We start from the raw sequence: 17,295 nt of genomic DNA, 5'->3' as shown, positions 1-17,295 counted from the left end.
CTGGTGAGGAGCAGCATTGTGAGGATGCTTGTGAGTGACATCAAAGAGAGAGATGGGACAACGGGGTAGGCCAAAGGAGAGGCATGTGAGAGGGACAGCACTTGCTTGTTGTCTGTGAGGTCCCTACCCCTCAAATGCTAGCCTTAACGGCAGCCCTCACCTCTAGCCTTAATGGCAGCCCTCACATCTAGCCCTAACCCAACCCCTCAACCCACAAAGCTAGTCAGTGCTCAAATCAATTACAAGAAGCTCTAAGCAGAATCACAAACCCTCACACTGAGCCTCACCCTGATCCCTAACCCTAAAAGGGGAGCTCTCAGCCCTAGCCCTGCCCTGAGCACAAAGCCCAAAGCAGAAACTCTCCCCAGATGCCTGAACCCAAGCTGCTAACATAAACCCCTAACCCCTAAGCCCTAGCACCCTCCCTCGAAGCCCCTAACCTTCCACCTGTCCTCCATGGCACTGCAGATGCCATTCCGCGTGCAAATACCAAGAGAGAGAGCACTGCAGGCGAACACACTATCGCAGAAGGAGATACCCCTGGAGGTGCAGATGTCGATGCAGATACCTTTGCAGATGGATGATCCATTCCTAGTAACATTGCAGATGCAGGTGCCACTGCAGCACAGGAGTCTTTCCTGGGCCCTGTGCACTTTCTAAGGTGCACTTTTATAAGGCGACCTGGAGGACGCATCCATCATCAGGTCTGTTGATGTCATCAAATGGGGAGGAGCATTCCTGTGCCTTAAGGATGCCATTCAGAGAAGCCCTGCCGGGTGGGAGGGATGCCTTGCCACAAACCTCCTGAAATTCCACAAGAACTAGCACTGGGTCCTGCACCTGGGCCAGACCGGCCCCCTCCAGTGATATGGGCTGGGGATCATCTGACCGGGATGCAGTTCTGTGGAACATACCCTGATGCTCCTGGGCGACAGAAGACAAAACACCTTCCAGCAGTGTGCCCTGGTAGCAAAGAAGTGTCCTGGGCTGTATGAACAGGGGCCTCACCCAAAGATGGAGGGAAGCGATTATCTCCCCCTACTCGTCACTCATTAGACCACATGCACAATACGGGGTCAATTTTTGGGCTCCCGGTACAAGAAAGATGTTAATAAGTGGGAGCAAGATCAGCAGAGGGCCATGAAGATGCTCGGGGCCTGGAGCACTTCCCTGCAAGGAGATGCTGCAGGACAGGGCATTTTCATTCTCTAGAATGGGAGGGCTTTGGGACCCTGCCAGCAGCCTGGCCAGTCCCTAGGCAGAGGTTTTCAGGAAAATGGATCCAAATTCATCCCTGTGGTGCTTGGCAGGAGGAAAACAGACAATAGTCTAGACGATGTTGAAATATGAAAGCTTCAGGCTAGAGGTAAGGAAAACCTTCTTCCCCTTTGGGGCAGCCCAGCATTGAAGCAGGTTGCCCAGAGGGGCTGTACCATCTTCATCCTGCCATATTGCCAATTCCTTTCTGGATAGCTAGCTTTTATAAGGCAACCTGGAGGACGCAACCATCATCCTGTCTGTTGGATTCTTTCTCCTTAACGGTCAGTGTTTTGGGGACTTGCCTGTGGCATTTAGCCCATGGCAAGAGGTCACGCAGAGCAGCTGTGTTTCTGGCCGCACCCTGGAGAGAAGCCACCTGTGTGCACTGAAAAGGGGGGGTGCCAAGACAGGCTGTGTCCCTGGGGGCAAGCCTGTGCCTGCGGGATGCTCAGCCATGGGGTGAGAGCATGTAGGGAAGGGCTGGACTGCTTTCACGGGGCAGTGTTTAGGTTCGGTCAGGTGAAACGGTGCTGTCAGAGCTCTCTGCCTTGCTTATGCTGTTGATCTCGGTGCTCTCCTCTCGTCCTTGTCTTGCAATGTTTTGGCTGAGGCATAGACATGAAATGGAGGGAGCTGATCGTCCTCACTCACGCACATGCCCTCTCCCTGCAGCTGAAGGTGACCAGACAAGGTCTTTGCGGGGGGTGTTGTTTTATTAGTCTCATATCAGAGGTATTAGAGGAATTGTGTAGAGGGAATGTCGGAGTCCAAAAGTGGGAGCAGGTGCCTGGGGCTTGATCAGCGTCACCTGGAAGGGGAAAAGTGAGGAAAAAAAAGGGTGACCGTGGTGCCTTGTTCTTAAGAAGACTTGTCTTCAGAGAAGGCCGTCTGGCATAACAAGTTGATGTAGGTGCATTTGCCCAGAGCTGAGCTGGCACTGGAACTGGCTCCAAGTCCAGAGTCCTTCTAGCTCCAGCCAGACTTCGCTAGATGCCCCTGCCCTCCCAGCTGATCCCCAGTGCATAAGAAAGGTCTGCTCTTGGGTCTGCTCGTCCCTTCTGCGGCGGTGTGTCCTCCTGAAGAGCTTGTGATGTGTGAGCGCCTATCAGCATTGAATGGCTCAGCTAGGGGAGATGCAAAGATGGGGGTTTTGGCCTCCCTCTGCTCGGCTTTGGGCCAAGGCCAGGGAGCAGGCCTGCTGTCCTGTGTTTTGTCACTCCACTAAGGTGGTCTTGAGTTCTCAGAAGCCCCGTCGGAAGGGGGAGATGCTTAAGGGTTGGTTGTTGCAAAGCGGAGGAGGAGAGGTGGGCAAGCTGCCTTACCTTTCCCGGGTGGTAGTCTGCTGGCCCTGGCTTCACTGTTTTGTCGCCTCTGAGTCTACTGTTGGTTCCCATTGTGTACACGGGAGCCCTTTTTTTGTAGACGTCCAGTTCCACCTTGGGGAATGCAGCAGGACCTGGCGTCTGTAAGAGAGGCAGGGAGGTTGTTGGGTACAGAAGGCGGGTGTTGATTCTTGCTGGGTGCCCACACGGGCTGTGCTACTTGAGCTGGCCGGCCAGAGAAGTGGTGTGAGAGGCACGGAGCGATTGTAACAAGGGAACCTCCATTTAACCTGCCAAGAGGCAGATTTCCCAGAGGAGGATGGAGATTCCCATTAGTGCCGATGAGCTTTGCCCCACCAAAACTGTTAGTGTTAGGAAGCGAGGGACCGCAGGTGTCGGCAGAGCCTCCCCTTTCCCGCTGTTAAGAGCAGGAGAGCCAGGGGACCCGAGGCTTCTTGGGTTTTGCTGCTGGTGCAGGCAAGTGCGCGTTAAGGGAGGCTGCAGCAGGCGCTGGAGCCCTTCTAACCTGAGCTTCAGCTGCTGACGCGAGAGAGCAGAGAAGCGTAGCTCACCTTGGAGAGGTCTTCAGCAAAGCCATTGTGCTTACTCTTCCCTTTCATGGAGTAGCACGGGCTGGCGTGGGTGTAGGCTGTGTTGGGTCCCACCAGCCGAGGCAGGGTGTAGGTGCCAGGACCTGGAAGGGGAATGGGAGGAATGCCTGTGTGAGTCTTGCGGGGAGAGCAGCAGCGCTGGGGTGGGAGAGGAGCAGCCTGTCAAGGCTGCTGCCAGGAGCAGGAAGGATGTTTTGCCCCTCCTCCCAATGTATTCGTCTTCGGTCACATGTGGTGTGTGTCGGCAGCTCCAAGCCTGAGTTGCCACTTCTTCTATGGGATGAGAGAAGTTGGTGGTGTGGAATAATTGCTGGAGGTAACTTAGGAATTAGATTTATATTCGCATTTTACGGAAAGGCACTATTCACTAATCTAGCCGTGAGAGTTCCCACTGAACGCCATAAATCCCTTAAGTGTGGCCATGCTAGGTCATGGAACACGACTGGACTGAAAGTGCATGGTGTTACGAGTGCATCCGTAATCGTAGGAGTTCAATACATTGAACGCGACCGGACTTGTAACACAGAGCATTGGGCATCACTCAGAATCTAAGCCTCGCCGCCCCCAGCCCCTCTGATATCTGAGGACAAGCTGGAACGCAAGGGGGTTTATTTTCTGCCAAATTGCCTTGCCCTTTAACGTGACAGGTGGTCTGGGACATCAAGCAAGCTTGTCAAGAGGCCGTTGCGTCCTGCTGTGCAGGCTTTTCCCTAGGCCTGTTGAATAAGCTGTCCAGCAGATTTTCCTGGGAGGACACGCAGGCTGCAAGTGTGTGTATCTCCCCAAGTTCCCCTACCTGGAGTTTGGTCGGTTTTGACGGCCTTATGCCGGAAGGCCATGGACTGTGCCGGCACGCATTTGTAGAGGTGTTTGTTGGCCTTGTCGGTGGAGTAGTCGCCTAGGGCAGAGGAGAAATGGAGAAAAGCAGTGAAGCTGAGCTCTTTTCCTCAAGCCAAAGAGGAAAGGTCAGGTGGAGGTCTCAGCCTTGTTTGCTTTCTGTCTGGAAACCTCTGAAGCTCCTTCAGGGCGTGAGCTGATGGTTTTGTACCCCGGTAGCACAGGGCAAAAGGAAGGCGTGCTTGTCTTGCCTGAAAGAAGTGCTGGAGAAATGGTACTCACTCGGTCCAGGGGTGACCTCGGTCTTTATCTTGGGAAGTCCGCACATGTGATGTGCTGGAGCCACGTACTTCCCGTTCCTGGTGATGGAGGGCTGGACGTAGTACCGAGGACCCGGAGAACAGCTGTCTGCGACGGGACGTTTGGCCCCTTGAAACGTGTACGCAGGCGCTTTGGTTTTGCTGGGATTGTGAGCCAGGTAACCTAGGAAGAAAAGCCTGTGAAAGGACACCTGCCTGCAACTGCCTATTTAAAGCTAGTTTCTAAGTGCAGGAGTCGGAGTTGCCGGCCTCAAGAAAGTCCCTTCCTGTGTGACTTTTTCCTCCAAGGAGGATACCAGCAGGCCAATACAATGGTACAACGACCTCCAGCAAGAACAATGTAGGCACCGTGCAATTAATCAGCATATCTCCAAAATGCTATTGTTATGAAGTAGTAAACCCCAAAACAGTTGCTAAGTTAACTTAAAGCAAACGTAAAGATCGCTTCTGTGACATTTTGCTTTCCCAGCGCCCTGATGGAAAAGAAAATGAAACTTTACTGCTATGACAGAGGAGGAGAAGAAGAAAGTGAAGGAGAAGAAGCAGAGAAGTTGAAAAAGAAGGAGAAGAAGAACAGGAAGAGAAGATGAAGTACAAGAGGAGAAGATGAAGGAGGAGAAGAAGAGAAGGAGGAGAAGCAGAAAAAGAGGAAGAGGAGGAGGAGGAGAAGAAGAGAAGAAGAAAAGGGTGAAGTGGGAGCAACAAGTTTGTGGCAAAGATACAGAACAAGCTTCCTCCTGTGCACTCAGGCGTTAAGGGGCTGCTAAGGCCACCTCTGGGCTTTGCAGAGCCAGGCAGCTCTTCTCCGGGGCTTTCCCATGAGCAGCCTGAGCTTCCTCTGGCAGGCCTGTGTCCTTGCTGCAGCTGAGAACATGGAGGATTGGAGCAAAGGGGAATGGGGCAGTGGCTACTTGTCCCCTGGAGGTAGTGGATGTGGCGCTCCCCCCTTGTATGGTGGTTTTACCTGTGGTCCCGGGGATTGAGTACTTGGGTCCTGGGCTGGTAAACTGGGCCATGATGGGGCCGCGTGGGCGATGAGGTCTCCAGGTGCCCACCCAGGCTCCGTCCATCTTGGAGGTGGCTACAAAGCCTATGGCAAGAGCAGGAGAGTTGTTGAGGGGCTTCTCTGACAGAGGCCCGGTGTGAAACCTCCCCGGGAGGAGCAGCGACGTGTCACCTTTCTCAGCCTTGGCCATCGGACTGGGTGCGGACGAGCTCGTTGGCTGCTGCAGCTCTCGGTCGCAGAGCACAGTGAGGGTGAGGGCAGGCAGCGATCGGGCAGGAGAGGTTGTGCTGTCAGCTGCCAGGTGGCCTTGGGAAGAGGCCTTCACTCATCATGGGGACGCACTGTGACATCATACAGGCTCCTGGCGCCTGGCATACGTGCTGTTGCGTGATACGGCTGATCAGGAGCTGGGGTTGTCCAGCTTGCAGGGCTAGACCTTCATGAGGTCTGCATGGCAGAAACATGCAAGGAGGGAAAAACTGATGCGATTTGTGCATTTCATCTAGCAGCCTTAGACTGTTGGGCTCACGTAATAGCATGAATGTGCATTTGAGCACCTGGAATTTTCTATTTCATGTCTTATTTTCCAGATGTCCCTGAATCTACCTTTTTTTTCTTGGGGAGGGCAAATTGGGCCTGATGTTAGTAAGAGGAAATTGCTGCTGGCAGCTCTCAGTTACCAAGGCTGAGGAATACCTCTGCAGTGCCACTTTTAGGAGGTTGTCCTTGGAAACACAGGCACGAGAGGCCTTTCCCAAGGTGCAGAAGAAACCGTGCAGACTTGTGTGTACTTTCTTGGTCATGCAAGGAAAGCTAGATGCCAGCCACAGATCAGGAGCGTTTTCACATTTCTCCCCAGGAAGTCACATGTCCTATATTACATGGGTTTCTCATAGGAATAAAAATTGTGAGAGGGCACAGAAGGGTTTCTGTACTGGGCCTGGCTGGGATGCAGGTAATTTTTTTCCTCGCAGCCTGCATGATGCTGTCTTGAGTATTGAGGGTGAATAGGGAATGGGAATCAATGAGAAATGCAGGAATGAAGGGATGTCTTGCAGCTGTGCTGGACGGCGTGGAACTGTTTGAGGAAGAGGTCAGCAAATGGGATGATCTGGAAGAAAAAAAATGTGAAAACTTTCCTAAGGAAGAAGTCTTTTTCTCAGAGTAATGTTCTTGGAGCTCGTCAGCTTGGCCCCATTTCCACCCTTTTTGTTTGTCCACTTGTCTAATTCTGTACTGCCAACAGTTCAGATAGTACAGAATCATAGAATCACAGAATCATTTAGGTTGGAGAAGACCTTTAAGATCATCCAGTCTAATGGCAAATAAACACTGCCATGTCCACCACTAAGCCATGTCCCTAAGTGCCACATCTACACCTCTTTTAAATACCTCCAGGTAGCACTTCCCTGGGCAGCCTGTTCCAGTGCTTGATAACCCTTTCAGTGAAGAAGTTTTTCCTAACATGCAATCTAAACCTCCCCTGGCACAACTTGAGGCCGTTTCCTCTCGTCCTATCACTTGTTACCTGGGAAAAGAGACCGACACCCACCTGGCTACAAACTCCTTTCAGGTAGTTGTAGAGAGTGATAAGGTCTCCCCTGAGCCTCCTTTGCTTCAGACTAAAGAACTGCAGTTCCCTCAGCCGCTCCTCGTAGAACTTGCTCTCCAGACCCTTCACCAGCCTCGTTGCCCTTCTTTGGACTCACTCTAGCACCTCAGTGCCTGCCTTGGAGCGAGTGGCCCAGAGCTAATCACAGTATTCGAGGTGCGGCCTCACCAGTGCCGAGTATACAAAGGTACAATCATTTCCCTAGTCTTGCTGGCCCCACTGTTTCTGATACAAGCCAGGATGTCATTGGCCTTCTTGGCCACCTGGGCACGCTGCTGGCTCATAATCAGCTGGCTGTTGATCAACACCCCTAAGTCCTCTTCCACCAGGCAGCTTTCCAGCCACTCTTCCCCAAGCCTGTAGCGTTGCATGGGGTCATTGTGACACGAGTGCAGGACCTGGCACTCAGCCTTGTTGAACCTCATACGATTGGCCTCGGCCCGTCGATCCAGCCTGTCCAGATCCCTCTGCAGAGCCTTCCCACCCTCAAGCAGATCAACACTCCCGCCCAACTTGGTGTCGTCTGCAAACCTACTGACGGTGCATGCGATCCCCTCATCCAGATCACTGATAAAGATATTAAACAGAACTGGCCCCAATACTGAGCCCTGGAGAACACCACTTGTGACCGGCCATCCACTGGAGATAACTCCATTCCCCACAAGCCTTTGGGCCCGGCCATCCAGCCAGCTTTTTACCCAGTAAAGAGTATGGCTGTCCAAGCCATGAGCAGCCAGGAGGAGGAGGAGGGAAAAACAAGAGGCCACAGGAAGGAAGAGAAGGAGGAAGGCAAAGGAGGCTACGGGAGGAAAAGGGAGAAGGAGAAGGAGAAGGAGGAGGAACAAACAGAGGCTACAGGAAGGAAGAGAAGGAGGAGGCAAAGGAGGCTACAGGAGGAAAAGGGAGAAGGAGAAGGAGGAGGTAACAGGAGGCCACAGGAGGAGAAGGCAAAAGAATGCAAAACGAGCAACAAGAGGTGGTTTCAACATGAGGAAACAGCAGGAGGATGAGGAGGCAAAAGGAGGCAATAGGAGGAAGGGGAGGAGGAGGAAACAGGAGGCAACAGGAGGCAAAAGGAGGAGGAGGAAGAAGAGGAAAAAAGAGGCAACAGGAAGAAACAAGAGGAGGAAGAAGAGGAGGAGCAGGAAATGGGAAGCAAAAGGAGGGAACAGGAGGAGGAGGCAAAAGGAGGCAATAGGAGGAGAGGTTACAGGAGGCAATAGGTAGCAAAAGGAGGACACAGAGGAAGGAAGAGGATGAGGCAACAGGAGGTAACAGGAGGCAACTGGAGGAGGAGGAGGATGAGGAAGCAACAGAAGGCAACAGGAGGCAGCTATAGGTAACAGAAGGAGGAGGAGGGAACAGGACGAGGAAGAAGAGGAGGCAACAGGAGGAGGAGGAAACAGGAGGCAAAGGAGAAGGAGCAGGAGGAGGAAACAGGAGGCAAAAGGAGAAGGTAGAGGAGGATGTAACAGGACGCAGGTGGAGGCAGTAGGAGGACAAGGAAAAGGAGGCAAGAGGAGGCAGTAGGAGACAACATGAGGAGTGGGAGGAAGAGGAAACAGGAGGCAACAGGTGCCAACATGAGGAGGAAGAGGAGGAGGAGGAGGAGGAGGAGGAGGAGGAGGAGGAGGAGGAGGAGGAGGAGGGAACAGGAAGCAACATGTGGCAACAAGAGGAGGAGGCAAGAGGAGGCCACAATAAGAAGGAGGCAAAAGAACGCAAGAGAAGAGGAAGGGACCAGGAGACAAAAGATGGAGGAAGAGGCAACAGAAGGCAAGCAGAGGAGGTGGGAAGAGGAGAGAAGAGGAGGCGAGGGGAGGCAAGAGAAGGCAACAGGATGCAAAAGGTAGAGGAGTCCACAAGAAGAAACAAGAGGAAGGAGGCCACAGGAGAAGAAGGGTGGCGATGAGGAGGAAGCAATAGGAGGAGGAAGAAACATGAGGCAACAGGAGAAAATAGGATGAGGAGTAGGAGGAGGCAACAGGAGGCAAGAGGAAGCAACAAGAGGAAAGAGGAGGAGGAGGAAGAGGAGGCAGTAGGAGGCCACAGGAGAAGGCAACAGGATACAACAGGAGGACAAAGGAGGAGAAGGAGGATTCAGCATGAGGAAACAGCAGAAGGAAGAAGGTGAGGAGGCAACAGGAGGAGGAGGAGGAAGAGTAGGAGAAGGAAACAGAAGGAAACCGGAGGCAACAGGAGGAGAAGGAGGAGGAGAAAAGAGGAGGCCACAGGAGGCAAAAGGAGGAAGAGGAGGAGGCAACAGGAGGCAATGGTAAGAGACGGGAGAAGAGGAGGAGGAGAAAGAAGAGGAGGCAACAGGAGAAAACAGGAGGAGGAGGAAGCGGTGACAGGAGGCAACAGGTAGCAAGATGAGGAGGAGGAAGAGGAGGCATAGACACAACAGGAAGTAACTGGAGGAGGAAGAAGAGGAGGACACAGGAGGCAAAATAAGGAAAGAGGAAGATGAGGAGGCAACAAGAGGCAACAGGAAGAGGAGGAGGGAGCAGAGGACAAATCATCCCCATATTCCCTCTATATTTTAAGCACATCAAAACTCAGGGATGGAGCACCTGCCATGTCTGGCTCTCTTCAGCAATTCAGAAAATCCAAGCCTAGTGCTGAAGTCGTTACTCACAGCAGTCCACATCACAACCATCGCTCCTCTTGGCCACACAGGGGAAACCTGTGGATGACAGCGGATGTCAGGACGCACTCCAGAAAGAGACGATCAGGGCAAGAAGATCCCCGTCACCTAATCGCAAAGAAATAATTCTAGCTCAATGAAATGACTACCCAAAACAAAACACACAGAACAGCATCCGCCATCAGAATTATTTCAGCGGTAGTTTTAACTGCTGCAGAGCTGCAGGCTGACGACCTTACCATCACTGTCACAGGGCCCCAGTTATCAGGAGGTACAAAGGCCCTTTTGAGAGAGTCCAATGCATGTCACCTTCTCTGAAGAGGACCTGCTGCTTACCTGTTGCCAGCATTAGCAGCAGAGCCCTCCGGCTCTCCAGCCCACACTTTCCCACCTTGTATGCAGCAGCGACCAGCTTTCAGCTGCTACTTTAACAGCTCTCCTGGCCGCGCTCCTTTTCTGTCTCCCTTCCTACCATATCAGTCAGGGTGGGCTTCTTGTCATTCTAGACTGGGCCCAGCTTCTCAGTAGGAGGACTACACTGCTGTCCCATTGCTTGCCTGTTTTAGCATACGGAAAAGAAATTACAATTAGCAAACAGGAACTCTACTCATGGCCCATATCTATCTAGTCTACAGCCTACAGCTCTGAAGGTATAGAACAGCCTATACTTATATCCTGTATTACAGGGCATTTTGAGAAACAAGGGTTAAAAGTAAGAAAGAAAAGTGTAGAGAAGATACTTTGTAACAACTGCACCCCGTACTTAGACATATTAGAGATAAAGACTGTCTGCACTGACTCTCTGTGATAAAGATTGTCTTCACTGACTCTCTGCTAACTAGCAATAATGATTAGCACAAGGACGAATCGTAGAAATGTAGAAAAGACTGCCAAAATAGTGCCCTAGAGTTAACTTGTCTCATTATAATCTCATTTTAATACCAAAAACCACACCTCCTAGCTAGAGAAGCCCCAACCCAATTTAGCCCCCTACTCTCTGAGCATATGTGGTGAATTAAAAGAGAACTGTAACTTTAAGATGAAGTAAGAAAAGTATTAACCAAGAGTTAATTAAGGGGTAGAACCAGGAGGCGTAACTAACTTTGTTAACTGTTTTAAATACCTGTCATGATTTTAACCCGGTGTGCATGTTAGGAGGAGAAATCCCCTTGCACCCGGCGCTGCAATAAACCAATGTCAGCTTTATAACTCTGTGTGAGTTGTGAAGTTTGTTTCTGCGTGTGACCTGCCAGGACAGACTGGGCCCTGTCCCAGTCCGAACTGGATGCCCTGGCCCCCTCCAAGGACAGACTGGGATCATTCCCAGTCCAAAATGGATCACCTGGCCCCCTCCCTGGACAGACTGGGATCATTCCCAGTCCAAACTGGATCCAATGGCCTCCTCCCAGTATGGACTGGAATCATTCCCAGTCCAAACTGGATCCCCTGGCCACCTCCCAGTACAGACTGGGATCATTACCAGTCCAAACAGGATCCCCTGCCCCACCCCCAGTATGGACTGGAACCATTCCCAGTCCAAACTGGATCCAATGGCCTCCTCCCAGTATGGACTGGAATCATTCCCAGTCCAAACTGGATCCCCTGGCCACCTCCCAGTACAGACTGGGATCATTACCAGTCCAAACAGGATCCCCTGCCCCACCCCCAGTATGGACTGGAACCATTCCCAGTCCAAACTGGATCCAATGGCCTCCTCCCAGTATGGACTGGAATCATTCCCAGTCCAAACTGGATCCCCTGGCCACCTCCCAGTACAGACTGGGATCATTACCAGTCCAAACAGGATCCCCTGCCCCACCCCCAGTATGGACTGGAATAATTCCCAGTCCAAAGTCGATCCTCTACACCCCCCTCCCAGTAGAGACTGGGATCATTCCCAGTCCAAACTGGGATCATTCCCAGTCCAAACTGTATCCCCTGGCCCCCTCCCAGGACAGACTGGGATCATTCCCAGTCCAAACTGGATCCCCTGGCGCCCTCCCAGGACAGACTGGGATCGTTCCCAGTCCAAACTGGATCCTCTGGCGCCCTCCCAGGACAGACCGGGATCGTTCCCAGTCCAAACTGGATCCCCCGGCCCTTTCCCAGGACAGACTGGGATCATTCCCAGTCCAAATTGGATCCCTTCGCCCCCTCCCAGGACAGACTGGGATCATTCCGAGTCCGAACTGGATCCCTTGGCCCCCTCACAGGGCAGACTGGGCCCTGTCCCAGTCCAAACTGGATCCCTTGGCCCCCTCCCAGGACAGACCGCGATCATTCCCAGTCCAAAGTGGATACACTGGCTTTTTCCCTGTATGGACTGGAATCATTCCCAGTCCAAAAGGGATCCCCTGGCCCCCTACCAGGACAGACTGGGCCCTGCCCCATTCCAGATTGGATGTCCTTGCCTCCTCCCAGGACAGACTGGGCCCTGTCCCAGTCCAAACTGGATCCCCTGGCCCCCTCCCAGGACAGACTGCGACCATTCCCAGTCCAAACTGGATGCCCTGGCCCCCTCCCAGGACAGACTGGGCCCTGCCCCAGTCCAAACTGGATCCCCTGTCCCACTCCCAGGACAGACTCGGATCATTCCCAGTCCAAATTGGATCCCCCGGCTCTTTCCCAGGACAGACTGGGAGCATCCCCAGTCCAAACTGGATCCCCTGGCCCTCTCCCAGGACAGACTGGGAGCATCCCCAGTCCAAACTGGATCCCCTGGCCCCCTCCCAGGACAGACTGGGATCATTCCCAGTCCAAACTGCATCCCCTGCCCCCCTCCCAGTACAGACTGGGATCATTCCCAGTCCAAAATGGATCCCCTGGCCCCCTCCCAGGACAGACTGGGAGCATCCCCAGTCCAAAGTGGATCGCCTGGCCCCCTCCCAGGACAGACTGGGATGATTCCCAGTCCAAATTGGATCCCCCGGCCCTTTCCCAGACAGATTGGCATCATTCCCCGTCCAAACTGGATCCCCTGGCCCCCTCCCAGGACAGACTGGGCCCTGTTCCAGTCCAAACTCGAGCCCCTGGCCCCCTCCCAGACAGACTGGGCCCTGTCCCTGTACAAAATGGATCCCCTTCCCGCCTCCCAGGACAGACACGGATCATTCCCAGTCCAAACTGGATGCCCTGGCCCCCTCCCAGGACAGACTGGGCCCTGTCCCAGTCCAAACTGGATCCCCTGGCCCCCTCCCAGGACAGACTGGGCCCTGTTCCAGTCCAAACTCGAGCCCCTGGCTCCCTCCCAGGACAGACTGGGATCATTCCCAGTCCAAACTGGATCCCTTGGCCCCCTCCCAGGACAGACTGGGATCATTCCCAGTCCAAACTGGATCGCTTGGCCCCCTCCCAGGACAGACTGGGATCATTCCCAGTCCAAACTGGATCCCTTGGCCCCCTCCCAGGACAGACTGGGATCATTCCCAGTGCAAACTGGATTCCCTGGCCCCCTCCCAGGACAGACTGGGCCCTGTCCCGTTGAAACTGGAGCCCCTGGCCCCCTCCCAGGACAGACTGGGATCATTCCCATTCCAAACTGGATCCCCTGGCCCGCTCCCAGGACAGACTGGGCCCTGTCCCAGTCCAAGCTGGAGCCCCTAGCCCGCTCCCAGGACAGAGTGAGATCATTCCCAGTCCGAACTGGATTCCCTGGCCCCCTCCCAGGACAGACTGGGATCGTTCCCAGTCCAAGCTGCATTCTCTACCCCGCTCCCAGTACAGACTGCAATCATTCCCAGTCCAAACTGGATCCCCTGGCCCCCTCCCAGGACAGACTGGGATCATTCCCAGTCCAAACTGGATCCCCTGTCCCCATCCCAGTACAGACTGGGATCATTCCCAGTCCAAAATGGATCCCCTGGCCCCCTCCCAGGACAGACTGGGAGCATCACCAGTCCAAACTGGATCGCCTGGCCCCCTCCCAGGACAGACTGGGATGATTCCCAGTCCAGATTGGATCCCCCGGGCCTTTCCCAGACAGACTGGGATCATTCCCAGTCCAAACTGGATCCCCTGTCCCCCTCCCAGTAGAGACTGGGATCATTCCCAGTCCAAACTGGGATCATTCCCAGTCCAAATTGGATCCCCCGGCCCCCTCCCAGGACAGACTGGGATCATTCCCAGTCCAAACTGGATCCCCGGGCCCCCTCCCAGGACAGACTGGGATCATTCCCAGTCCAAACTGGATCCCCTTGCCCCCTCCCAGGACAGACTGGGATCATTCCCAGTCCAAACTGGATCCCCTGGCGCCCTCCCAGGACAGACTGGGATCGTTCCCAGTCCAAACTGGATCCCCCGGCCCTTTCCCAGGACAGACTGGGATCATTCCCAGTCCAAATTGGATCCCTTCGCCCCCTCCCAGGACAGACTGGGCCCTGTCCCAGTCCAAACTGGATCCCTTGGCCCCCTCCCAGGACAGACCGCGATCATTCCCAGTCCAAAGTGGATACACTGGCTTCCTCCCAGTATGGTCTGGAATCATTCCCAGTCCAAAAGGGATCCCCTGGCCCCCTACCAGGACAGACTGGGCCCTGCCCCATTCCAGATTGGATGTCCTTGCCTCCTCCCAGGACAGACAGGGCCCTGTCCCAGTCCAAACTGGATCCCCTGTCCCCCTCCCAGGACAGACTGGGATAATCCCCAGTCTAAATTTGATCCCCTGGCCCCCTCCCAGGACAGATTGGAATTATTCAAAGTCCAAACTGGATGCCTTGGCCCCCTCCCAGGACAGACTGGGCCCTGTCCCAGTCCAAACTGGATCCCCTGTCCCACTCCCAGGACAGACTGGGAGCATCCCCAGTCCAAACTGGATCCCCTGGCCCTCTCCCAGGACAGACTGGGAGCATCCCCAGTCCAAACTGGATCCCCTGGCCCCCTCCCAGGACAGACCGGGATCATTCCCAGTCCAAACTGGATCCCCTGGTCCCCTCCCAGGACAGACTGGGAGCATCCCAAGTCCAAACTGCATCCCCTGGCCCCCACCCTGGACAGACTGGTCCCCGTCCCAGTGTAAACTGGATCCCTTGGCCCCCTCCCAGGACAGAATGGGATCATTCCTAGTCCAAACTGCATCCCTTGGCCCCCACCCTGGACACACTGGTCCCCATCCCCAGTCCAAACTGGATCCCCTGGCCCCATCCCAGGACAGACTGGGAGCATCCCCAGTCCAAACTGGATCCCCTGGCCCCCTCCCAGTACAGACTGGGATCATTCCCAGTCCAAATTGGATCCCCCGGCCCTTTCCCAGACAGACTGGGATCATTCCCAGTACAAACTGGATCCCCTGGTCCCCTCCCAGGACAGACTGGGAGCATCCCCAGTCCTAACTGGATCCCCTGGCCCCCTCCCAGACAGACTGGGCCCTGTCCCAGTCCAAACTGGATCCCCTGTCCCACTCCCAGGACAGACTTGGATCATTCCCAGTCCAAATTGGATCCCCCGGCTCTTTCCCAGGACAGACTGGGAGCATCCCCAGTCCAAACTGGATCCCCTGGCCCTCTCCCAGGACAGACTGGGATCATTCCCAGTCCAAACTGGATCCCCTGGCCCCCTCCCAGGACAGACTGGGAGCATCCCCAGTCCAAACTGCATCCCCTGGCCCCTTCCCAGACAGACTGGGCCCTGTCCCAGTACAAAATGGATCTCCTTCCCCCTTCCCAGGACAGACACGGATCATTCCCAGTCCAAATTGGAGCCCCTGGCCCCCTCCCAGGACAGACTGGGCCCTGTCCAGTCCACACTGGAGCCCCTGGTCCCCTCCCAGGACAGACTGGGCCCTGTTCCAGTCTAAACTCGAGCCCCTGGCTCCCTCCCAGGACAGACTGGGATCATTCCCAGTCCAAACTGGATCCCTTGGCCCCCTCCCAGGACAGACTGGGATCATTCCCAGTCCAAACTGGATCCCTTGGCCCCCTCCCAGGACAGAATGGGATCATTCCTAGTCCAAACTGGATCCCTTGGCCCCCACCCTAGACAGACTGGTCCCCGTCCCAGTCCAAACTGGATGCCCTGGCCCCCTCCCAGGGCAGACTGTGCCCTGTCCCAGTCCAAACTGCATCCCCTGGCCCCCTCCCAGGACAGACTGGGATCATTGACATTCCAAATTGGATCCCCTGGCCCCCTTCCAGGACAGACTGCGATCATTCCCAGTGCAAACTGGATTCCCTGGCCCCCTCCCAGGACAGACTGGGCCCTGTCCCAGTCGAAACTGGAGCCCCTGGCCCCCTCCCAGGACAGACTGGGATCATTCCCAGTGCAAACTGGATTCCCTGGCCCCCTCCCAGGACAGACTGGGCCCTGTCCCGTTGAAACTGGAGCCCCTGGCCCCCTCCCAGGACAGACTGGGATCATTCCCATTCCAAACTGGATTCCCTGGCCCGCTCCCAGGACAGACTGGGCCCTGTCCCGTTGAAACTGGAGCCCCTGGCCCGCTCCCAGGACAGAGTGAGATCATTCCCAGTCTGAACTGGATTCCCTGGCCCCCTCCCAGGACAGACTGGGATCATTCCCAGTCCAAGCTGCATTCTCTGCCCCGCTCACAGTACAGACTGCAATCATTCCCAGTTCCAACTGGATCCCCTGGCGCCCTCCCAGGACAGACTGGGCCCTGTCCAAGTCCAAACTGGGTCCCCTGGCCCCCTCCCAGGAACGACTGGGATCATTCCCAGTCCAAACTGGATCCCCTGTCCCCCTCCCAGTACAGACTGGGATCATTCCCAGTCCAAAATGGATCCCCTGGCCCCCTCCCAGGAGAGACTGGGAGCAACCCCAATCCAAACTGGATCGCCTGGCCCCCTCCCAGGACAGACTGGGATGATTCCCAGTCCAAATTGGATCCCCTGGCCCTTTCCCAGACAGACTGGGATCATTCCCAGTCCAAACTGGATCCCCTGTCCTCCTCCCAGTAGAGACTGGGATCATTCCCAGTCCAAACTGGGATCATTCCCAGTCCAAACTGGATCCCCTGGCCCCCTCCCAGGACAGACTGGGCCCTGTCCCAGTCCAAACTGCAACCCCTGGCACCCTCCCAGGACAGAATGGGATCATTCCTAGTCCAAACTGCATCCCTTGGCCCCCACCCTGGACACACTGGTCCCCATCCCCAGTCCAAACTGGATTCCCTGGCCCGCTCCCAGGACAGACTGGGCCCTGTCCCAGTCCAAGCTGGAGCCCCTAGCCCGCTCCCAGGACAGAGTGAGATCATTCCCAGTCCGAACTGGATTCCCTGGCCCCCTCCCAGGACAGAATGGGATCATTCCCAGTCCAAGCTGCATTCTCTGCCCCGCTCCCAGTACAGACTGCAATCATTCCCAGTCCAAACTGGATCCCCTGGCCCCCTCCCAGACAGACTGGGCCCTGTCCCTGTACAAAATGGATCCCCTTCCCCCCTCCCAGGACAGACACGAATCATTCCCAGTCCAAATTGGATCCCCTGGCCCCCTCCCAGGACAGACTGGGCCCTGTCCGAGTCCAAACTGGATCCCCTGGCCCCCTCCCAGGACAGACTGGGCCCTGTTGCAGTCCAAACTCGAGCCCCTGGCTCCCTCCCAGGACAGAATGGGATCATTCCCAGTCCAAACTGGATCCCTTGGCCCCCTCCCAGGACAGACTGGGATCATTCCCAGTCCAAACTGGATCCCCTTGTCCCCTCCCAGGACAGACTGGGATCATTCCCAGTCC

The 17,295-nt window shown here is 55.1% G+C and overlaps 1 protein-coding gene across 1 annotated transcript; it reads right to left on the bottom strand.

Annotated features, from left to right (window-relative positions):
- Positions 1 to 1,981: 1,981 nt before the first annotated feature.
- On the bottom strand, positions 1,982 to 5,420 carry LOC132320992 (outer dense fiber protein 3-like). Its single transcript, XM_059834615.1, has 6 exons — positions 5,315 to 5,420; positions 4,313 to 4,513; positions 3,990 to 4,091; positions 3,155 to 3,276; positions 2,583 to 2,723; positions 1,982 to 2,068 (listed from the first exon to the last, which is right to left on the bottom strand). Exons 1-6 carry the CDS (start codon positions 5,418 to 5,420, stop codon positions 1,982 to 1,984), a joined length of 759 nt encoding a protein of 252 aa, XP_059690598.1.
- Positions 5,421 to 17,295: the final 11,875 nt, after the last annotated feature.

Source organism: Gavia stellata, unplaced genomic scaffold (assembly GCF_030936135.1).
Source record: "Gavia stellata isolate bGavSte3 unplaced genomic scaffold, bGavSte3.hap2 HAP2_SCAFFOLD_50, whole genome shotgun sequence".
Lineage (NCBI taxonomy): Eukaryota > Metazoa > Chordata > Aves > Gaviiformes > Gaviidae > Gavia > Gavia stellata.
Note: the sequence above shows the minus strand (reverse complement) of the source record. Positions and strands in the feature narration are given on the sequence as shown.